Raw genomic sequence first — 24,434 nt, forward strand, 5'->3', positions numbered from 1 at the left:
AGTAACTCAGAAAAAGGCTGGACTACTTACTGCTTTCCGGATGGCTTTGTAGTGACTTTACCCTCATTAGTCACACAATAGAGACAGCTGCTTCTGCTACTGTACAGTGTTATTTTGACCCCAGTTCTAATAACCTCTGAATTAAACTGTCAAACCTTGCAGATTATAGGTTGGGGGATATGGTTTCAGCTTTCTTTATTAAAATGAGGGGGTGTATGTGTGGTTTAGGGTGAGTAGAGGGTCCAGATTACTATTTGAGTGGCCCAGTGACCGATATAACTGAGAAATAGAAAAGTAAAACCTGATCTACTGCAATTGCTAAATATACCCAGAGCTGTTATGTGACCACAGAAACTTAATGCTTTTATTTCAGCTTTGCTTTCTGTAGAAAGGAAAAGGCAGATAAAATTAAATGAAGACTTCTAGTTTTTTTTTCTAAACAGCACTTGAGAAGATGATATCTCCCCCAGTCTTTCTAAATGGGTTGGAGGAGACACAGCTTGAGAGAAATACAGATGGAAAATAAAGATGGCATCTTCACTATTAGGATTACAAAAACAAGGGTGCAAGTCAGGCGGCTTTCAAAGCAAAGATTTCTTGTCCAAAATGAACTTTGTGAAATATGCGGTGCAATAAAGATGATGCATGTCTCAGGTGCTTTAAACATGACACTTTTACCAGCTTGTTAGCTAGTTAGAGCTCATTTTAAGGTATCTGTCTCCATGTTAGTATTAACATCCTTAGCATATAGCTGGGAAATTTTGCAAGAGGAAGAAACCTAAGGTCAAGCTTAGTGCTCATTGATGTTACTTTTGGAGTGTCAGCATTTGGAGTCTGTCTTCATGCTTTCCCCATTTACACAACGTTTGTTTTGTTTTCCTCAAGTGATTTGGGATGAGACAACTCAGAATGGCTGCAGACTTATTTAAGGACTTCTGGGAGGGATGTTTTTTGGTTTTGTGTGTGTTCACCTTTGTCAGTTAGTTAATGGTGGTCACTATGTTTAGCCCTTGCCTTGCAAGATGAAGCCCTGTTTGTGGATACCAGCTCAAGGACTACACAGAGCCTTTTAGACATTCCTTGTAAAGAAATAATGCTGGAGTAAAGCTGCTTAAGGGAATCTATTTGAAGGCTTCCTAAGATGAATGTATAAAGAATTTTAGTCACATGCAAAGCATATGAGACCGTGCTACGTGGCTAAGCAACTGGAGCCAGAAATTCGGTCAGTCATATGATGGATGCACTGCTTTGGTTCAGGAGTGCTTTATTCTGTTGTGTGGTTATCTCAAATATGTGGAACCATCATGAGATGAAAATTACTTTCTCTTCTAGCTTTGAACATGCCATAAGAGTTTCCAAAGGTATGTTGATCTCTTAGTGTGAGAGGAAGTACTTTAATGATGGTAGTGTGCTGCAGGATGCTTCACAACTACCTCTAAGATGTCATGAAATAACATCTTCCACTTGGGAGCTCTTAATTCTCTGTGTTCAACAGAATCAAATAACATTCCTCCTTAATGTAGCTATGTGTGATTGGAATTTCTTACCTTGAGATATACTTGCCATATAATTCTGAGCTTCCAGCCAGAATATTCTAACCTGTAGTGAAGAATCTAATGTTTTATTAGCGTTTTATGTTCCTTTTTGCTGAAGCACATTAGTAGTTTGCATAGTGCAGCAGGCAGACAAAGCTGTCTGTCTAGGAGTTTGTAGTCTAGATGATGAGTGACAGAACATCCAAGGGATTTACTTGCTTTGCTTGCCAGCAGTGATTTGTGCAGCTAATTTGGCTTGCATTAGAGGTCTGAAAGAAGATTGGAAAGCAAAAAAAAAACCACAAAACTGATATGTTTCTGTAGTTAGTTATATTAACTTAAATGTCTAGAATTTCAGTTTTTCTTTGCTTTTAAACTTCAAGAAATGGGGTAGTGCTTTGCCAACTGACAATACTGAGTGAACTATTCCACTGCGTAAGTTATGCTTGCTTTTACTGTTAAGATGCTTAGGAGCAGCGGAACTGCTTTTCAGTTGCTTAGATGTAGTGAATAAAGACATGTACTGATGTATTAAGAGTCTAAAGGGTGTCTTGCAGCCTACACTGAAGCTTTAAAGCAAGCTTGATTTTTGCAATCCAAAGGCTCCTGAAGATATTTATCTGGGTCTATTGTGATTATAGGATCGATACACCTAAGCTACTAGTGTGTTACTCTTCTCTTTGTTGCAAGCATTGTGAGATGCTGGGTTATTGCTCTGTGTGTGTGTGTGTGTGCGCGTGCTTATTTCTACCTATAGTGCCCCTTTAAACAGATATGGACTCTTTCACTCTACAGCATTACTGTAGGCTTTCCCTTCAATTTTATAAACTCAGGTGGGTGTGTATGTATAGTATGTATTGCCATTTTTCCCCCTAACTATGACAGACCTGCTGCTTTCTGTGTGATTTCCTTCTTTGAATTCAAAGCACCATTTATTTTCTAACAGCTCTTCTGTTGGAAGTGCATTGCCTCGGAGACGTTGCTGTGCATATATTACAATTGGAATGATTTGCATCTTCATTGGAGTTGGATTAACTGTGAGTGATGTGCTGTTTTGTACTTAGAATGGTGTTTGGGGCTGTGCATGTACAAAGAGCCCCCTTCATTGACCAGCTCTTTTCTCCCTCAGAATATGAGCAAAATTGCTTACATTTGTGTATTTTTATCACCTCCTATTAATATGGACACAATCATCTGAGTTAGCTAGTAAAATGAAATGTTCCTAAAGGATCTTCTGGCACTGTGAGATTCTCCCTTTCCTGATGTTATATTTGACTTTTATCTTTCAGTGGGGGGGGAGGGGAAGGCTTTATTTAGAACTACTGGGACATGTTGCTCTTGCTATGGCTCTCAATACTTTCAGGTTTCTAGAAATACATATTGCTGTATAGCCAGGAGTGTAATCCTCGCTGTGGTGGAGGGGAATGGGATTCAAAAGAGTTGGTACTTGTACAAATGATAAAGGAACGCACACCTTTCTATGCAGTAAAACCAAGTAATAAGCTATTTACTAACTGAGACTTCTCACATTGCTGTTGTGTTACTCAGAAAACTATCTGGTGGGGTTTCTACTGCCAATGTTTTAACTCACATTCACAAACGTGATAGAGTTTGTGTGATTCTCACAGTATCCTTAACTTGTGTTGCAACACAAATCATTTCTGTGGGGACAACCAGAAATAAGAGATTATATCTTCTTAAATTTTTACTGAGTTTGAAAACGATGATCGTGTTTAATTATGAAGCATGTCTGAGAAGCTTGAGCAGGCTACATCCTTGGAGGTTTTTGGAACCCAACTAAATTCAAACACTGAGGGACTTGCTCTCATCTTTGGTCAAAAAGTTGGACTGAAAACCTCCTGATGTACTTCCTAAGGTTATGACTGTGCTCCAATCTTAAGGTTATGTGCAACTGAGCTAATAAAATATTTGGATGATCCTTATCAGAGTGAAAAATGTGCTGAAATACTCAATGAAGCTGCTTATTCTGCCTTGAAGAGCAGATATTGCTTTGTTTGACACTTCTCTTTTTTTTTTTTCAGGTTGGAACACAAGATTTTGCCAGGCGATTTCATGCAACCTATGTTTCTTGGGCTATTGCTTATCTCTTAGGTTTAATCTGCCTCATTCGAGCCTGCTACTGGGGAGCTATAAAAGTCAGTTATCCAGAGCACAGTTTTGCATAGAGAAATTGTTAGATTATAGCAGATGCTCATCTATTAATTCTGGATATTACATCTTGGACACTTTTAAAACCTTTCCTGTAAGGATTCCATTCTGTTCAAAGTAGTTCTAAGACTGGAGGTCTCTAAGAACAAACGTTCATTGCACTACATAATATGCAAATAGTTTGTTTTGCTGCTAGATTCCCTAGCTCTGAATACTAAAGCTGTGTTTACATGTTCATAACTCTGTCTTTATAGGTGTTGGATTTGATTTCAACAGACAGTATTAAGTTTTACATTTCCTTCGTTATGTTAAAACCCGTTTGCCATTTTTCTAGATTATCAGTAAGAATTCAAAAGCAAGAGTGTTTATAAGTGTTTCTACAGTAGCTTCACATTTGTACTTAACATTTTAACTACAGTTACGTTCAAAGTGGCTTGCTTTAAAACCTAAGCAATAAGCATTTTGCTTGAACTGCTTACTGTATCTTTTTGCCTAAGATCATAGTGACCTTACTGGGGAAACGAAAGTTACAAGTGTACTTCAAAAGACTGACACTGTTGATAGAGACATTTGTAAACACTGTATGCTTTGAGATTTTCAGGTAAAGAGATGCTATTTTGATAGTTTGAATAAATTTCCACTTAGTCAGGATTGGATTTCAGTTAGGGTAAATGCTTTCTTCTCATGGATCCTGGGATTCGGGTCTTCTTTTGTTTTGTTTTTACCTGGCAGATTCTAAAAGCCATGCTCGGATTATGGAACTTAACTCTGGTTATTTGTGCAAGTTCCTTTACAGGGTCTAAGGGAAGCATTTCATACGGCCTGTTTAGAAATACTTCACTGTCATGTAGGTGACTGTAAGGTGGTGATGGGTTGCCTCCTACTTTCTTTGGATCGTGTCAGATTTTTCCTGCTTGGGAAAGTTGAGCACTGGTCGTTGCAAAGGGAGACACTGTAAATTCACATGTACATTCATATTAACTGCTGTAGTAAGAAAATGGGTAAACTTGGATCATTCCATCGGAGTACATCTAGTCAATTGAGCACTGACGTGATAATAGAATACAGAAACAGAAAGCTTTTCCTAGTGATGTATTCACGAAGGATTGAGGGACCAGTTCTTGCACTGCCCATCTTTATAGTTTTAAACAAATTTTTTGCTAAATTCAGAAGGAATGTCCTGAGCGATTTAGACTGTAGTGATTTAGGTAATGGGGTTGGATGGGTAAGTTAATGTGGATGTTTCAGGGATACACGTAATTTAAATTATCTATGTTCCTCCTAGGACAAAATGATATTCAGATAAGGATTTTGGAGCACAATAAATGTAAATGATCAAACTGTAAATGATCTGTCTTTGTATGATGCTAAATGTATAAAGCAGTAGCTCAGGATTACAATGTACCTTTTACAAATAAACTAATAAATAAATAAAGATTATTATTCAAACTTAATATATTTTTTGTCTCTTATATACAAATAAGAATACAGAAATGGAAGAGGAATTTATTAATGTGATAGATGCTGTACAGTTGAGCTGAGCTCTGCCTTTTCATAGAATCATAGAATTACCCAGGTTGGAAAAGACCTTGGAGATCATCAAATCCAAACCCTACACTAAATCATATCCCTCAGTACCACATCCAAACAGCTCTTAAACACATCCAGGGATGGCGATTCAACCACCTCCCTGGGGAGCCTGTTCCAGTACCTAACTACCCTTTCTGTGAAGTTCTTCCTAATATCCAACCTAAACTTGCCCTGGCACAACTTGAGGCCATTTCCCCTCAAAAATCCCTTTTGCTGAATGGAAGATTCCGGAACATAAAAAGACAAGAACAAATTGCTGTTTTCCTGACGTTATTGGAAGAATGCAGAGAGAATAAACATGGGATGGGACCACTGCTGGGATTGTGTCTTCTTGAGTGAATGACTGATTGAGAGGAATACAATCATGTGGTATGTTTCCTAAATGCTGTTAATATCCCTTCATGGCAGGTGATCGTTGTAGTCCTGTGCATCTTAAACCTTCAAATACTTTTCCTAGTTGTCTTGCATATAAACAATGGCTGCACTAAGCATCCTGAAAGAGTCAGCTGGAGCTGCACTGAAAATCATCCACTGCTTTTGTATCTTAAGAGAGGAAAAAAAGTGAAGACTGACTAATGAAATAAGTAATGAAAACTTAAGAAAAAGTATGGCATTTTACACATGTGAGAAAGCTGATACAGAATGTGAAGGAAGTATATGAAGAACTGGCATAGATCTGGTGACTTGTGAAGTGGGTTCATTTGCAGAGTCTTTGCGTTCTGTGCCAGGCAACATTCCAGTCTTTAAGTTAACCTTTCACAAAGCTTTAAATTATAAAACAAACAGACCTGTCCTGTGCCTACTGACTACTAGAATTTCAAGATGTGTTATTTATTAGTTTTTTTTAGATCACTTTCTTTTTCTGATCTTTTTCTTGATGCACTGCATTGGGTAGGGGAAGGAACTGTCTGAACTCAGGATGGAGGACTCCTGTGCTTTCAGGCCTTATCTTTCCCCTTTCTAAATCTCCTCCCTGAAGAGATCTATGTAGACAGAGTGTTGCTGACTACAAACCGTTCAGACTTTAACTCTATTTTTTAATTACGAACCTACTGATGAATGTCTTATATATATTTTTCTTTATTCTTTATCCCTCATAGATGGCAATATGTTTCATTTTAAATGCTGTCCTCTGGTCATGGTTATCGGAAGATCTTTGCAATGAGCAACGTGTTGAAAGGAGATATAGGTTTCAAATCAGCCAGATAAGGAGTTCGTCGTGAAGTACTTAGAGAAGGTGATGAAATATCCTCGGAGCCATTTGTGTTTACTGTTGAAAAATAGATTATGAGCAATATTTGCTTTTTTCCTGGTCTTCCAAGGCAGCAACTTATAATCAAATGTTAGAAAATCCCTGTAACTCACAATGTGGACTCAAAAAATAAATAGGTGAGCAGCAGCAAGAATGACTTGTCACGTTAGCTCAATCTAAATGTCCATTAAGATACGGTACAAATGAAGCACAGAATGCAACATGCCCTCTAATTGTTAGCAAGGTTTCCAAAAACACTTCTGAAATGTTTTCCTAAGCAAGCTTGTGAAACACAGCAGTAAAATTACTCAAAGATCGTTAAACCTGGGGGCTGTGTTTGCCACTTGTGTTTTTAATGTATTTCATGTCTAAGTGATTAAAAAAAAAAAGGTTATTTAAAAACTCAGAGCAAGCTGAAAGGCTGGATTCAAAGTCAAATTCTTAAACTGAGGGCAAAATGCAGTGAAATAAAATCAATTGCTATCTTCCATAGCTTGTAGCTAGGAAGAAATGCTAATGCATCCCAAAACGTCTGTACTAGTTAATATGCTGGTGGAATGGGGATGTTGGCTAGAGGATGAAACAGCCTTTGCTATTCTGCTGTATTGGGAGAGTCCTCACTGAATGTCTGTGTCCAGCTTTGGGTGATGCATTTCAGGTAAGGTACTGACTGATTACTTCCATATGAAAACTGAAATGGGTAACTTGAGATGTCCAAAGCTTGGCCTGCAAAAACAGGCTGAGAAGGCTAACAAGGACACATTTAAATAAAGAAAAGGCTGCAAAAAATAACCAGAGAATAAGAGGTAAGTATCAAAAGGACATGACATAGATTGCAACAGAGTGTTAGGTTAGATGGGAATTTTAGCCAAAACTTTAGAGTAAGGACAAGTAAAAGGGCTGTATTGATGTAGTCATGAAGTCAGAACATCTCTCAGGAATAGGACAGATGTACTTGGATGTACCAGGAGAGGGATCTGGAATCAAATGCCAGAAGGTAGGACTGATGGGGTGCCTTCCTTGCTGTATACACTATTTTCCTCTGTGAAGGTCTTTCCTGTATTATTGCTCTAACACTGAAACAATATTTTCCCCTTTAATAATGTCACAAGCCATAAAGCCTGAATTCTAATGCTCATAAGCCATCTTTTCCAGAGATACTGAAGGTCACCAAGGAACTCAGTGTGATTTCTGCATGAAAAAAGCGCAAATAACAGAATGATGAGCTATGATTTTGCTTGGTTTCCATTAACCTGTTTTTCTGCTTTGGGGGATGGGTGGTTTTATTATTACTTTTGGCACTTTCTCACTCTTCATGCTCCTCCCTTCCACCCCCCCCCGTTATTGCAATAACAGGCGCACGCCCCCTATTGGCAAGGGAGAAAATGCGCGCTGGTCAGCAAAATCCATCCCATTATATCCCCTAAACCCGATGCAAGTAATGCTTTCCTGGCTCTCATTCATTGGTTGAGCATCTCATCCATATTCTACAGTATCCAATTAAAGGGGTTAACAAACCAATGTCCATATTACAGGCTTTAAACCTATTCACCCTTCTAAGGGTATATGGTATTGATGATGTTTCAGATTCACTCCCTTCTTGAACAGTTATTTTTAATGGAGTATTTGCGAGTCCACCCTGGTTTCCTTCCCCTGCCCACACCTTTGGATTTATTTCTTTTTCATCAGCAGCTGGTAACACATTCATTGACACTTTTATTCCCATTTCACAAGTTTTCAACTGTAATCCTAATTTAGCTATTAAATCTCTCCCCAATAAATTGGTCCCTGCTTCCGGCACATATAGCAATTGCCCTATAACTATTTTATCTTTCAATCTTAATTCTATAGTATCAAAAAAGGGAACTATCATTTCTGACCCCTCAACTCCAGTTATTCGTAAAGTATTCCCAGTTAAATCAAGTCCCGATATTTTATAAGCTAAAGATGACCTAGCTGCCCCTGTATCCACTAAAAATACAATCTCTTCCTCATTAGGTCCCACTTTCAAATTTATCAAGGGCTCCTTGAGGGACCAACTTTCAGGAAGTCCCTGACACCCCTATTCTTCATTCATAACAGCAATTAATCGCTCTTCCTTTTCTAATTCAGGACACCTCCTTATAAGGTGGCCTTCCTTTCCACAGCAAAAGCATTTTCTTGTTGCTGGTTTCTGCTCTGGAGGTACAGGAAACAACCTCCTCACTTCCCTATTTTTGTTTTTATTCCTCTTATCCCAACTGCCCTTTGAATGCTGATTCCTCTCCTGCTGATTCTCCGTTTTCTGTTTTACCACTTGATTTGCTGCAACAACCACCATTTTTGTCTTTTCTTTTTGCTTCTCTTCCTCCCTCCTAACATACACCTTCTGTGCCTCTCTCAAGAGATTCACTAATGGCTGCTCATTCCACCCTTCTATTTTCTGCAGTCTCTTTTGTATGTCTGGCCAGGATTTAGTGACAAAATCGACCCTCAGTATTCCCTGTGCAACTTGATACTGGGGATCCAACCTGGAGTACATCCACATTCTAAAATTACTATTTCCCACAGATCTCTCATATGTGCCCTCTCTTCGTCATTATTACCATCCCATCCTGGGTCTGTTAATGGGTATATCACTTCAGCTGGTACCTCCTCTGCACCCAGAGGCTGCATTTTCTCCCATTCCTGCATAGCAGCTTGTCTAATCATTCCTCTTTCCTCCCCATTAAACAGCAGACTCAGGATAGACATCATCTCACCCCATGAGTAAAAATTTGGCCCCCAAAATTAATCAAACTGTTCTGCTAATCCAATTGGATCCTCCATTAAAGGTTTCATTTCCCTTTTAAAATTTCTCACCTCTCCACTAGTAAGTGTGGTGTTCACATACCCTATTCCTGTTAACACTGGAACTTCCCTGAGGGGAATATCTCTTTTGCATTGCTCCAGTTCTTTCCTAAGCTGGCAGAATTTTTCCTTCTTAGGTTGAACACTAATCACAGAGCTCTGTTCAGGTGGGTTGTTAGGGGGGTGATCAAGGTCAACATCCTTCACTTTGTCAGCTGTCTCCAGCTTCTTTCCTTCAATTACAGGACTTGGCTCAGGATCAAGATTGTAAGGGGGGGGGGGGGATATTCTGTTTCACTGTAGGGACAGCTCCAAGACGAGGGAGGCTGTTTAAAGGATCCCATCTGGAATTTCTCTGTTCTTCCGTATCTATAGAATTCTGCCTAGCCGTGATTAATTGCTGTACACCCTGAACCCAACAAGCAGCATATTCAGACTCTTCTGATGAAAAAGGCATTTTTCTATTCACATTCATGCTCAGAACCCGACATATCCAGTCTTCCTTAGATCCACATTTTGGCCAAAAAACTGATTCCCCTACAATTGGCTCCTTAGGCCACATAAGAATGCAATAGCTAATCATCTTCTGCTTATCTTTATCTCTGTTTCTTTTCCAATTTTCAACATATCTCCTAAAGGACTTATAGCAATCACTGCTTCAGGGGCCTTCTCTCCATCTCCCACCTTGGAACTTTTATTCCCCATTTCTCTCAGCAACCTATGCTCGTACTACTGCAGGAACTGCTCTTCGGCAGCGTCGCGCACTCCCAATTCTTGGGCAAGATGCTCACATACAACATAAGAGTCCCTGACTTCAACCTCCAAGGCAATACTTAATCACACAAGACTGTTCTTACCTGTTCTTGCACAGCTGTTCACAGATCTTGCTTCTTGAAAACAGCTTTGGGTCTGCAGTTGGCGCCATGATGAATCGCCACCACCACCCCATTGGGCCACAGAAATCATAGCAGGGTGCACCATCCTGTCCTGCAGAGGTGGAGGTCCACCACAGGCGACACTGGCTCCTGGTTTTCAGCACCAAATTTGTAAGACACGCTCAAGCTCAAAATTTTCGGGTGAGGTGAGGATGTAGGTGATAGCAGTGAAGTTTATCCACTATTGCAATACTGGGCTACAGCATCAGGGAGACTATAAGCCTGAGACGCTCGACCAATGAGCAAGCACCAGGACAGCATTACCTGCGTTGGGTTTAGGGTATATAACGGGATGGATTTTGCTGACCGGCGCAGAATTTCTCCCGTACCAACAATGGGTGTGAGCCCGTTATTGCAATAACCAATAAACTTTGGTGCTATCACCGAGATCCTCACCCCACCTGAATATGTTGACTTTGAGTGTTTCACACACATTTCAAAAACAAAAACATGGAGATGCAGATCAGTGTTGCAGAAATTCAAATCGCTGAGCTCTTAGCAGTACGAAATTGTAATCCTAACACTTCTGCAAGCTGGATGCTCACATCATGCATGTTTCTCTTATTAGCAAGGATTCTCTTTGAAAAGGCTGACAATAGCAGGACACTCTTCGAAAGGGCTGACAATAGCAGGACATGGGGAAATGGTTTTAAGTTGAAAGAGGGAACATTTAGGCTGGATGTTAGGGGGAAGTTCTTCACTAGGAGAGTGGTTAGGCCCTGGAACAGGCTGCCCAGGGAGGTTGTGGATGCCCCGTCCTTGGAGGTGTTCAAGACCAGGTTGGACGGGGCCCTGGGCAACCTGATCTAGTAAATGTGTATGTTTGGTGGCCCTGCCAGGCAGGGGGGTTGGAACTACATGATCCTTGAGGTCCCTTCCAACCCGGGTCATTCTGTGATTCTGTGATTCTTTTCTTTCTAGTGAGGTTAAGGATACATTCGCTGTAGTAGCCATGTCAGCTTCAAGTGTTCCACTTGTTCATCTTCCCACTTGCTTCTGTCACTGCACCACACTTCAGCAGTGTTCACTGTGTGAGAGACTGTGCTGCAAGCATATCAGGGGGAAAGCCTGGTAGAAAATAACTTCAGGGCTGTCTCCTCGGTTCAGATTTCCTTCTGTGATTTTGCCTGTACGGTTGATGTTTGTCAGATTGCTTGGAGATGAAGGAACAAAAGGCTGAAGGTCAAGAAGAAGAGGAATTTAATCCAGTTGGAGTCATCTGCAAGACTTTGTTATGGTCATCTGAGCCAAGGAGAAAGATAGCTAGATTCACTTTCTTAAAGCTTTAATCACAAAGAGGCTTTTCTTTTAGAACAGTGCAGCTACTTGTTAGCCTGAGGAGCTAAGCAGCTCATCTTCTAGGCTCCCCTGGAAGCTGAGTGGAAAGTTCTGTGAGGAGGCATCCCTGTATCACTTTCTCTGCTTTTACATTCAGCTGTAGGCATTTAGTGTTGGCTGCTTTTGTGAAAAGGCCTTTGAGCTAAACAGACAGCATCACAGGATCACCAAGCTTGGAAAAGACCTCCAAGATCATACAGTCCAACTGGCCACCTACCATCAGAATTTCCCAACTAAACCAAGCCCCTAATTTATTTTGCAAAGGCAGAAATGGCCTAATTATCCCACAATATAGTTCTGGTAATAATGAGAATAAATCTTTCTTCTTTGTTTTAAAGTTAAATGCAGAAAAGGCAACCATTAAATATATTGTGATTTTAACATTTTAAACCACCCAAAAACACCATGCAGCCTTTTCATTTCAAATAAGATTAGAAAGGGTCTGGAGATAAAGCAAAAGTTCCCACAATTCAATGTAACTGGAAATGCAAATTGAAAGCTTGGCATATATATCTCATTTTAGGAGGAAGTGAAAGCTTTCCAATTCATAGTCCTCCATTGTGAGTTAGAGAAGGAATACTGCTGCCTCATCAAATTCAGACTCTGTCAAATGAACTACTGGATTTTCCTACGCTTTTAGCATTAAGAAGACAGGGCAGGTTAAGTGTGGAGAACTCTTATCTTATGCTTCACTGAATGCAGAAAAATCAATGCTTCAGTCACGCACAGACAGCACAGCCCTGCATTGTGTGACATTGCCCGTTGCTGAGCCAGAGAAAGAGACAGGCTAGAAGTCACAGTAGTTACAGTGCACTGATAAGAACAAGAGCCTGCAGCCCTGAAACAAAAGATATTACCATGGAACAATTTTTATTCTTGTTATGTCCAGAATAGCTCATATATATACATATATATATATATATATATATATATATGCATACATTCAACACTGCAGTAAGTGTACCAGACCATTGCTGCAATGAAGTGTCAAGATTAGGTGACTGGCAGTAAGTAAATGCTAAGTGTATTGGAGCATAAACTGTACAGTTGCTGTCTTCTGTTAGCTGGGTAATCTCCAGCAGGGAATGCCAAGCCTCACAAGGCATTAGTTTTCCCTTACTGCACTCCAGTTCTACAAAGTACCCTACATTTGCAGAGCCTTCCCACTTCTGGCAATTATCTCCTGTTGCAAGGCATCCCAGCCTTGGCAGGGAGTTGTTTCACTGACAATCAAACTGCTGTTTCTGCTAGAGAGAAAATGGCTGCAAAATGTTAGACTTTATTCCTCTTAGCTGTTATTTCTCAGATCCCTCCAATGTACTAACTTGGTTCTCTCAAGATAGTCTGCCTGGCAAGGGCTTTTAGTTCCAGGCAGTGAAGCACAGAATGATGTTTTTACATTTGCTGTCTTGGACAGCAGACAGGACAGCCAGGTTATATCTGTGTTACTGGTAGGTACGTGCTCCACATTCCATTTTAGGACAAGGCTGAGGCTCATCCCCCACTTCTTTCTTGCCCTGCTTCCACAGGGAACTGGAAGCGTGAATTAGAAAGAAGCTGCAGGGTGCTGCAGTAGTTCTCACCGTCCTTTTCCAAGATTAGAACATATCTGCTGGGTATGACACGATGCATTACCTGTCTTAGAGTGTAAATAAATACAGGTGCAGATAGAAAGGACTGGAAAGCACTTCTGCTGTACAGTGCTTTTAAAAGCCTAAGACACATGCACGTAGAAGAACACAGCACCAGAGATGACATCTTACATGAAACATCAGCACGTGCTGAAGTTACACTAAGAGACTGTCAGTGTATTACATGTACACCACTACCTAGAAAACAGAGTGATTTAAGATAGATATTCACTTAAAAGCTATAGAAATATTCATCTTTTGATGTGAAGATTTGAGTAAGTCAGAAACTTTATTCTAATTGCTTATAAGCCAGCCCTACCTTAACAAGCGGGAAAAGCTAAATGAGGTCAGGATTCTTTACCTTCAATACTTGGTAACTTCTATTTAGCCATTTTACAAGAATATTTTTTAGGATGGTAAAGCAAATGTGATTTCCCAAGGTGTATGACTGTGGATGAACTGTCATTAATGTCATCCTTACCCTCATATGTATATACACACATCTGAACACAGAATCACAGAATGACCAGGGTTGGAAGGGACCTCAAGGATCATGTAGTTTCAACCTCCCTGCCTGGCAGGGCCACCAAACATACACCTTTACTAGATCAGGTTGCCCAGGGCCCTTTCGAAGAGTTTACTCCCCTCCTGGGAGTAAGTTCCCTTCAGGTACTGAAAGGCTGCAATGGGGTCACCCCGCAGCCTTCTCTTCTCCAGGCTGAACAAACCCAACTCCCTCAGCCTGTCCTCATAGGGGAGGTGCTCCAGCCCCCTGATCCTCTTCGTGGCCCTCCTCTGGACCCTTTCCAAAATCTCTATGTCTTTCTTGTACTTAGGTCTCCACACCTGGACACAGTACTCCAGATGGGGCCTCACAAGAGCCGAGTAGAGAGGGACAATCACCTCCCTATCCCTGCTGACCACCCCTCTCCTAATGGAGCCCAGGATCCCATTTGCTTTCCGGGCTGCCAGAGCGCACTGCTGGCTCATGTTGAGTCTTTCGTCCATCAGGGCCCCCAGGTCCTTTTCTGCCGAGCTGCTCTCAAGGACCACTCTTCCCACGTAACCGTTTTATTATGTTGGAACTGTATTTCCTACTCGGCCTGTAAAGAAAACTGTCAACAATTTTAATAACTATTTTTCCCCACAGCTGTAACATAAGTAGATAATCTCAGTCCTGAGAAATATGAACACTCTGTTCTGATGGCTGTAATTTTTACATTAACTAAGCTTTTGCACAACTGCTGAAAAAGGGATTCCTTGTATCACAGCCAGATGTTTATATATATAATTCTCTTGGTCTTGACTCTTTTGTCTCCATTTTACTGTATGTTAATTTATCAGTGCAGGGTTGGGTGGCAATTGTTGAATCACGTTATACAGCCTCAATCTAAAGTAACTGTCTTAGTTATGTTATTTGAATTCCTGGTATTAAAAGCTATGACTGCAATCTCAGTCAGTGTAAGAACTAAAACTAATTTCCATCAGTGAAATACTGGAGCACAAAATTTTACATACTATTGGAACATAAGCAGATTTCTCTCGAAGTTTCTTTTAAAATTCAGAGACTAACTCCACTTTCCCTATGAAGACAGGCTGAGGGAACAGGGCCTGGAGAAGGCTTTGTAGCCTTCCAGTCCCTAAAGGGAGCCTATAAACAGGAGGGGAGTAAACTCTTTGAAAGGGCAGATAACAGCAGGACAAAGGGAAATGGTTTTAAGTTGAAGGAGGGAAGATTTAGGTTGAATGTTAGGGGGAAGTTCTTTACTATGAGAGTGGTGAGGTGCTGGAACAGGCTGCGCAGAGAGGTTGTGTATGCCCCATCCCTGGAGGTGTTCAAGGCCTGGTTGGATGGGGCTCTGGGCAACCTGGTCTAGTATTAGATGTGAAGGTTGGTGGCCCTGCCTGCAGCAAGGGGGTTGGAGCTTCATGATCCTTGAGGTCCCTTCCAACCCAAACCATTCTATTCTATGATACTAAGATCTGTAAGTAAAAAGGTCTTCTAATTAAGCTGTGATAGATATATCAGATAGGAAAAGCTCAAAGGGAATCTATACAAATAACAGATGAAATTCTGGCCCAAACCTAAGGGGGGAAAAAAAAATAAGTGCAATATTTTCACTAAATTAAGCCACAATTTCTAAAATTCCATTCTCCCAAAGCAAATAGAACTCTTCCAGGATATTATGAACTATGAAATGCTTATGTCTCTTTTCCTCTGCATATATAAAAATACACAAAATCTATCTATATCTAAATATATTCTGATAATTTCTCTACTACTAGACCACAAAAGACTACAAAACTTTGTTCTGGAAACAACAGATGTGGATGAATTTTAATCCATTCATTCATTCATAGTTGAAGATTCGCAGGACCACAAATAGAAAATGTCATAAGCTTTTGTTAGTACAAAATTAGCAAACAAGAGAGATATCCATATTCTAGAAGAAAATATCAAGATCTTCCTGCATACACAAAGGCTGTTAAGCCATTAACTGCAATCTAGCAGTTTTGCTTCTCTAGGATCAACTGTTACATGGCATCTGCTTCCACATTATCCAATGTGATTCTATCAAAATACAGCTCTGCACCTGAGATGTGCCCTCCATGTGCTGGTTCCTTCAACAGATACACAGCTGAGCTTCCTGAAATCAAAAGGGCAACTCTGAGAAGTCCTTAACTAAGAATTATATATTGGTTGGTTCTTCAAATAATTTGTACCAGGTTTTTGAGAGATCACTGGCCTATCAACACATAATGCAAGAACATAAATAACATCCAACGAAGCAGAAATTTCTGCAAGAGTGGAACTAGCACCAGGGAAACTGGGAAGCAGCTGATAAAGCGGACAAAGCAACTTTTATTTCCACTTAACGCAGTCAGAAGCAGGATTCTCTGTAAGCGAAGTGAGTGGTGGCTTAAGCCAGCAGGTTGCTGGTCTCTGTGAAATGGCTGTGGTCCAGTGCTCCCTCTGCCTGTGCCAGGATATTAGAAAGCTGGCCTCACTGCTACTATTGGTACTGCCAAGTCAGGGTGGCAGTGTGTGAGGTGATAACTATTCCTGCTGGGATGATCAGCGCCTCAAAAAACAGCCATTACTAGCACTAATATTTCCATCTTCCCAGCGGGACCGAACACAACAAGCTGTCAAATTATCTGGCACACTGAATTTCTCTCCTCTTCATACCCCATTTCTGCTCCTACCTTCTTATCCTTCTTTTGTGTATTAACAGCAGCAGCCCAACCAACAGACTTTGTGAAATATACCAGTAAGGCTTTTACTGTTTAATTCATCCTTAGCATATCTAAACCTGCAAAAACACTAGAATGAGTGAATTAATAATAAAACTGCAGCTTTATCTTGGTTGACCCATCGACTTTCCTGTCAGGAACTGATGTGGAGTAGCAGCAGACATATAATATTTACGTGCACTTACATATCAGGTGATGACCTGGAATCTAAGAAACTAACATCAGCAAATTCTGATCTGCCTCTTTGGGAGTTAGTGGAGCTGATCCTATGCTGTAAGCTAAACACGTTTTGATTCCAAAGCAGGACACTGCCATATGTGAGTGAGCAGCTGCTGGCTGCTCCCTGGTGCCACACACGGTGTGGTTGTGGCAGGGCTGCTTTCCAGTTCCTTCCTGGTTTTCTCCTTCATTGAGAAAACTGTACCTGGGGAGACCTCACGGGTGTGTACAAAAATCACTCACTTTCTCCTTATTTCTGCTTTAAGGCCCCAAACAAACATGGCTGCACTTTTTAGGGCGGGTATCTCTACGAGGTACCTCGGGACACAGTCCCACCGGGCAGGCGCTCACCGACCGTTCAACGGCTGTGGTGAGGGCCCGGCTGAGGGCGGGCGGGGCTCGGGCGGCCATCAGGGAAGCGGTTGGAGGTGGGCAGCGGGATCCCGATGTCCTACAGGGGGCCGGGAGGAGGTGGTGAGCTGCGGGGTATGGGGGAGAGAAGGGGAGCTGGGCCGGGCTGTGCAGTGGGCTGTGTGAGGAGAAAGCCTCGGCTTATACGGCTGCCCTGTGGTAACGCAGTGCCCTCAGCTGCTAAGGCCGGACTTGTTCTTTTCTTGATATCGCAAAGACAGAATACTGGATGAACGGAGAAGGTTAGGCTGTGTGTCATGTGAAGATTTCATGTAGCCTCATCGTTGTACCTACAATACTTAAAAAGAACAAAGTTGAGCTATTTTAACACCAAAGTTGATCTCTCCCCAGACTGCCCTCTCTTAGTTTTCTTGTTTGCTTTGTGACTGTGGTTTTGTGGGCACCTTTGGGGTGAGGAGGAGAATGGGATGTTTGTCCTTGCTAAGCGTGATCTTGTTTTGATCTACAGGAGAATGCATTCTAAAAATGTTTTCTTCATTCTAGAAACTACCTGTATGTCATTTTTGATCAGGATATAGGGGAAGGCTTGTGTTTTTCTACCTTTTAACGCAGCAGATGTCAGTCCTGCATTGTTCCATGTGCTTATTTAGTATCCAGAATATAGCCTTAAGTAAGCATTTCTAATCTGGATAAAATGAAATCTATCTACCAAGTCAGCAGCCTCAGTTCATTCTGCAGGAGTTTTCATTGCTGGTTTTGTCTATACCTTTTCAGCCTTTTCATATCTTGAGTTGAGAAGGTTGTAACACAGGGGAATTCCTAGTTTTGTTAGCATCTGTAGTTTCAACCCATAGACTTGACAGTTCCCTGTGAATATATTTGCTTATTTATCCTGCTACTTATTTTTTTAAAGAGCAGCACTTCAAAATGCTGAAGGGAGCTCAGCAGTTTGTTGGCAAATCCCTCCAACCCGCACTGCCTGTGTCCCATTTGTCTTCTAAGCAAGGTGAGTAGCTCGCTAAGCCAAAACTATAGTTTCTTTTAAGGAGATAAGAAGGGTATGTAAGGTTTATTAGAGTCTTAAAATTAATTTATTCAAAATACACAGATGTTCAGCTGTGCTCTGGTCTTTCTACATCGTCTCTATGGTGAAATCTAAATTTAAACTATGTCAGGTTTTCTGGTTTTGTATCTGTAATTCTGGCAAACTGTAGGAATCAGGCCTGTAGGATCAGGACTCTCTGTTAAATTTGGCTTCTTGGGTTAGTTGACTACTTCTGTTAAAAACATTAAAAGTGCATAATTTGTTGAACAGATTTCTGTTCAGTTTTACTGTGTTGTTACCAAGCCTTTGTACAAGTTAGTGAAAAAACAAAGCAAACCATTCCACCAAATGCAGCATTTATATCAGGTGTACATATTGTTTGTTTGTTTTTTCAACCTGTTTATGCATTCTGGTTATTACATTACTGAAGCTGTTCATAAGTTGGAAATCTGCGTTGGCCAGGGAAACAGTGCCAGCATCACCAATGCAGAAAGAAACTACGTAATTTTTCATATTGTGTTAAAATTCATGGAAGAAATGGAAAATTGGTCCTATGGTGAGTTAGAGTTTATGTGCGAATAAATTCCCGTATAATCTCTTTGCTGTTGAATTTCAGCAGTGCCCAGGAGATAAGCACCACAAAGTAAAACTGCAGATTACATTTACAGTACTTTTATTTTAATGTTTTCTCTGATTTTCACCAGCATCAGAAGTTGCTTTCAACTTTCAAACTGAATTACCTAACAGTGCTCAAGTATGTTTGCAGAGTAACGTTGACTGGGTGAGTACTGAGTAGATATGAGATGACAAACCTGATGAAGGTATGTTTTACAGCATGCCTTGATATGAAGTTTAGTGGAACCTTTGTGTTTCCCAATGAAAAGTGGTATTTCCAGCTAACGCTGTCCTTAAATCTGGGTGTTATTAACTAGAAGTGTCAAAAAGAAGTGTGAGTTTCCAATTGGATGTATAATAATGGAGGTATTTTGTTAAGACAACATTAGCAGTGTTTCCATTTTGCAGAGAGGAAGAAAACCAAACTATGGTTGGTTCCACGCTGTATGTGAACAACCCGATTTAAAATTTAAATGATTGTTAAAAAAAATTAAAAATTAACTGATTAAAAACATTAGTTGAGACACATAGCCAATGGAAAATGTTCAGGTGTTCACGAGGTAGTACTGAAGCTCGAGCCTTCTCTACAGCTGCTACTGGCAAGAAGTCCTAGTTGTGAAATTACCTTTTCCTTTGTTACTGGCAGGATGATGTTCAGGGAGTATAAGTGCCTGAGAGTCCAGATAGAGCTTCTCCTGGATTTTGCACAGTGAATAATTTAAAGCGAAATATTCTTTTTAGTCCTTCATGATATACAAAACACTTTTGAAAGAAAAGATCTGGAGAGTGCTGAGTCTGCTTCCTCATCTAAATAATATAGAAGGAAAGGCTTGTCAAGGCTCCAGCAGTCAGTTCTAACTTATAGCTTAAGTGTAATGTAAAAATGAGTTTCAAAACTACACGTGCTGCTCTAGAACTGTTCTTTATATATTAATTCCGTTCTCTTAAATACATTTCAGATGCGAGCATGTAAATGACTGTTTTTGCATGTGGTGATTCTCCAGTATTTAGATTTTGAATTGAAAACCATGCAAACTGTGAATTGGATTAGAAGGCAGTTGGCATAGTGCTGTGATGCCAGTGGTGCAGGAAGAAATGTTGTGGTCACAGAGTCTCACAGAATCACAGAATGACCCGGGTTGGAAGAGACCTCAAGGATCATGTAGTTCCAACCCCCCTGCCTGTCAGGGCCACCAAACATACACATTTACTAGATCAGGTTGCCCAGGGCCCCGTCCAACCTGGTCTTGAACACCTCCAAGGACGGGGCATCCACAACCTCCCTGGGCAGCCTGTTCCAGGGCCTAACCACTCTCCTAGTCTCACACATCACTGTAAATTGTGGTGGCTTTGAAAACGTGCTAATACACCTTCCTTTGCTGTACTTGAGAGGAGCTTTTTAATAGCTACGATTTGCCATGACTGTTCAGACATCAGAAAGCAGTTAGAATTAGCGCATGACTCTCTTAATTTAATCCTCCTAAATCCCTAGATCTTTTTTCCCCCCTTCTGGAAATTTTAGACAAATCAGGACAAGGTAACTGTCAGCCCCAGAAAGTGGAAGTCTGAGCAGGGTAGCACTGGAAGTATTTTACCATTTCATAATTCTTATCTCTCACTGCAACGTGCTTAGCATCCCATGAAAGCTAGTGGTGCAGTTAAAATATGAAGTGCTGGCTGCTATCTCTTTCAAGAAAATAAATCTCTCCTGCTTTTACAAATGTAATTATTTGAGAGAACGTGAGAGAATTTTATATATATATATATATATATATTTCTGTTTGTAGGGGGCTTGGTAGATCTATCTTAGAATGAACAATCAATGGAGAGAAGTTTAAGATGTAGTGGTATACATGATGTTCAGTAAGGTTTTGGGGGGGGTTCTTTTATCTCGTGTTTTAAAAGAAGTGCTTTCCAAAACCTCCAGTCTTTCCTGCTTCCTCAGTTCTCCCCTGCCTTCCCCATTTGCCTCAGAATAAGATTAAAATTCCTTGGCCAAACCCCTGTGTAACTTTTCAGGAACCAAAACAAATCTTGGGGGGGAACTGCTTTCATAATTTCAAAAATACTGATGTCAGTGTTTTATTAGCCAGTTGGAACTCAGTATAAATCTTGGGTCTTGATGCTTATGAAACATTTCATAGAATCATGGAATCATAGAATTGCTCAGGTTGAACAAGACCTTAAAGAGCATCAAGACCAACTGCAACCTGACCATACTACCCTAACAACCCTCCACTAAATCATAAAGTGTGGGAATCCAAGTCTCTCATTCCATGTTAAGGAAAGTCTTTTGTTCTCCTCATATTATTCTCCAGATTCTGGCATTGTTTAGGTTAGGTAAAGGAGAAGGAGATAATTGTGTTGTTTCTAAAAACCAGCAGTAGCACTGTGAAATCCTGACTAAATGATTGCTGTTTCAAATATGCATGTTCCTTCTAATGCTTACCTGTACTGCTCTACAGGTAGTTGAACTGTTCCCTTATTATACATAACCAGTAGTAACAAATGTTTTACAAAATAAAGTGAAATCTCTTGGACGTTTTACTTGACCCCTATTCCTATTAACAGTTTTGCTCCCTATTTTAGTTATCTGAAGTGACTGAAATGAAGATCTTAACTCAAAACACAGTGCCTCTTCAACCCAAACAGGAGCTGGATGCAAAAAAAGGTAACACTGTGAGCAGGTTTGTGTTTTCTAGGTAGAAGACAAATGAATTTTGAAGGGGTGTGGGCTACATATCGGTTTTTTTTAATTATTATTGTTATTTGAGGATTTTGTTTCTTTCCTATAACACATCAGAGCAGAGTGAAACATTACTGTTTTTCACATAACATTCCATGTAAGTGTAAATGTTTGTCACAAATAAGCTGGGAAGCCTCCAGTGGTAGATTGAAGAGATAGAAGTTTTATTTGTCTTGTAGAGTTGCCACTTTTGTGTGAGTTACTAAGAGACTAGTTCCAGGATCAATCAGTGGCATTTCCTTGTTGAACAAATTACAGGGAGTCCATAGCATTAAAATTGGATTCACTTTTTGTATTCTTTTGTATTAAAAAAAAACACCAAATCTTTAATAGCTTGGAATAGTCTACTGTATTTACTAAGTCAATGTGATAAAATTAAGGTGAGTTGCTCTGTAATTTACTAAAAGTGCACAAGATCAGACTGAAATTAGTAAGGTTTTTAATACTGATTTGTATATAAAAGCTGAATATCTGTCTAGAATCATTGAATTACTGAGGTTGGAAAAAACCTCCAAGATCATCTAGTCCACCAATATTTCCCCACTAAACCATGTCCCTTGCTACAATTAAGTAAGTCCCTCTTTAATAAGAAGACACATCAGATCTCTGCATTCTCAGCTTGGGAGCATTAGACATCAACATTGAGCTTAATGGTGTGTATTTACAGAAAGGATCAAATACAGCAGAGATTTCCTCTTGGAGCTTTCAAGCGTTTCTCTCTCTCAAAAGAAGCCAGAGTTTCTGCCTGATCATCCAATTGTACTTGAAAAGCCAGTAAGTGTGTTTTTAATTTCAAGGGAAGCTATAAAAAAAATGGAAAAAGCACAGAGGTTTATGTTAGCCATTTGATAGTAACATTTTTCTTCAGACTAGCCTGCTAAGGCAATGAAAGCTTTCCAAATGTAGAGTCTACATGAAATCATAGTGCAGTGTAATTCCTGCTTTGCCTATTCAAAATCAAAGAGAATAATCTTGAAGGGTTTGGCTTGGACAGTGTTTGTGATTTCAGTGTTTGTGCATCAGTGTCACACAGAATCACAGAATGAACCAGGTTGGAAGGAACCTCAAGGATCATGAAGCTCCAACCCCCCTGCCTGGCAGGGCCACCAAACATACACATTTACTAGATCAGGTTGCCCAGGGCCCCGTCCAACCTGGCCTTGAATGCCTTCAAGGATGGGGCATCCACAACCTCCCTGGGCAGCCTGTTCCAGGGCCTAACCACTCTCCTAGTGAAGAACTTCCCCCTAACATCCAACCTAAATCTTCCCTCCTTCAACTTGGATCCATTTCCCCTAGTCCTCCTATTGTCAGCCCTTTTGAAGAGTTTACTCCCCTCCTGGGTGTAAGTTCCCTTCAGGTATTGAAAGGCTGCAATGAGGTCACCCCGCAACCTTCTCTTCTCCAGGCTGAACAAGCCCAGCTCCCTCAGCCTGTCCTCATAGGAGAGGTGTTTACTATAAAAAGTGTATTAATGAACTTAATGTAGTTTGTGTTATCATTATTCCTCATCCATGCATCTGCAAAATGCAGTCTGTATATGCAGGAAGGCATAAGTGCAGCATTATATTGTTTTTAGATATAAGATTATGTTACTGATTATAGTGTCTGCTTTTAAAGTCTTTGCTCCATGTTGGTAGGAAAGGCTTATAAGCAGACCTGTGGAAACTTGGTTTAAGCGATCTCTTGTCACTGAAGTAACTTGAGGGCTTGTCTTACAGGAAAACAGCAACCCTTTTGCTGACATATGCAAGAAGTGAAAGATAGCTTGGAAGATGAGAAATCCATCAGTGAAGGAGTATGTATAATGTAGACATTCAAGATTTTTAAAGGTACTTGGGTGCCTACACGTGAACACAGGAGCTTACGAAGTCAGTAGAAATACCTATTTCTATCTGTAATTTCCTGAATGCTTCAGAAGGCAAAACTACTTTGTAGTACCTGAGATGGTAGTACAATTGCAGTGAAAATAAATCATTTTAGTTTGGTGTGACTGGTGGTGGTTGTTGTTTTCTTTGAGTAGGCTGTGTTACATAGCATTGCTGTTTGACTATAAACTTTAAACCAGTACTTGACTAAGGCCTGTTCTTTGTTCCTTTCTTGAATACTGTGAGATTGGGGTGGGTTAAGGGACAAGAGACATCACTCCCAAATTACTGCTGTGGGCAAAGCAGACTTAGCACAGGGAGATTAATTTAATTTATTACCTATTGCTAACGGACTAGAGAAGTGAGAAACAAAAGCAGGCACACCCTTCCCTCCCCTACATCCACTCTCTTCTACCTTCCTCAGGGCAGCGCAGAGGAATGCGAGCTGCAGTCAGTCCATAATGCTTTGTCACTGCAGTTCCTTCCTTGTCACACTGCCCTGCTCCAGCGTGGCATCCTGCCTACCGGCTGTTGTCCTTTCTGAATAGATCCTTCTTGGGTGGTTTCCCAAAGGCTGCAGCTCTCCGTGTACTGCTCAAATATGGCTCTGTACCATGGGGCCCATTGTTCAGGAGCAGACTGTTCCAGCACAAAGCCCCACTGGCAGCAGCACCCTCAGGCCTCCTGCTCCACCATGGGCTCTGCTCCATGACTGCAGCTCTGGCCCTGGAGCCTGCTCTTGCAGGGGCCCTCTGTGGGCTGCAGCCTCCTTCAAACTGCATCTCCCTGCTGTGCTGTGGGTTCTCTGTGGGCTGCATGTGGAAACCTGCTCTGTGTTGCACCATGGGCTGCAGAAGTTCCACCATAGGCAAAAGCTTCTGGGCTTCAAGAAACTCCTGCTCAGCCTCTGGAGCTCCTCCTGCACTGATGACAGTGGTTGCAGGCCTATTTTTCTCACATTTCTCACTCGTATTTCCCAGCTGCTATTGTGCATGGCTCAGCTTTGGCCATCAGTAGATCCCTTTCAGAGCCACC

General features: G+C 40.9%; 2 protein-coding genes across 11 annotated transcripts in view; both read left to right on the plus strand.

The window, feature by feature from the left end:
• PIP4P2 (phosphatidylinositol-4,5-bisphosphate 4-phosphatase 2) overlaps window positions 1-5,158 on the plus strand; it is a 20,563-nt gene extending 15,405 nt beyond the window's left edge. For 4 of the 5 annotated variants that reach the window (XM_015855951.3, XM_085537230.1, XM_015855952.3 and 1 more), the window contains 2 exons: window positions 2,482-2,572; window positions 3,578-5,158. In XM_015855951.3, coding sequence (XP_015711437.1) covers window positions 2,482-2,572; window positions 3,578-3,721 — 235 coding nt within the window. In that variant the 3' untranslated portion in view covers window positions 3,722-5,158. Of the gene's footprint in view, window positions 1-1,332; window positions 1,362-2,481; window positions 2,573-3,577 lie in introns of all 5 variants that reach the window. The other variant, XM_085537232.1, reaches the window with a different exon arrangement.
• Window positions 5,159-17,016: 11,858 nt separating this feature from the next.
• On the plus strand, window positions 17,017-23,524 carry C2H8orf88 (chromosome 2 C8orf88 homolog). Of its 6 annotated transcripts, none has more exons than XM_015855957.3 (6): window positions 17,017-17,123; window positions 18,039-18,131; window positions 18,875-18,951; window positions 21,375-21,456; window positions 22,199-22,305; window positions 23,253-23,524. In XM_015855957.3, exons 1-6 carry the CDS (start codon window positions 17,033-17,035, stop codon window positions 23,289-23,291), a joined length of 489 nt encoding a protein of 162 aa, XP_015711443.2. In that variant the 5' UTR covers window positions 17,017-17,032; the 3' UTR covers window positions 23,292-23,524. The 6 variants fall into 6 exon arrangements, with proteins under 6 accessions (XP_015711443.2, XP_015711446.1, XP_085393360.1 ...); XM_015855960.3 differs by lacking the exon at window positions 17,017-17,123 and adding an exon at window positions 17,144-17,406; XM_085537234.1 differs by lacking the exon at window positions 17,017-17,123 and adding an exon at window positions 17,144-17,406 and having other exon boundaries at window positions 18,044-18,131.
• The last annotated feature ends 910 nt before the right edge of the window (window positions 23,525-24,434 follow it).

The sequence above is a fragment of the Coturnix japonica genome, chromosome 2 (assembly GCF_054131305.1).
Source record: "Coturnix japonica strain WE chromosome 2, WE-NBRP24, whole genome shotgun sequence".
NCBI classification, from domain to species: domain Eukaryota; kingdom Metazoa; phylum Chordata; class Aves; order Galliformes; family Phasianidae; genus Coturnix; species Coturnix japonica.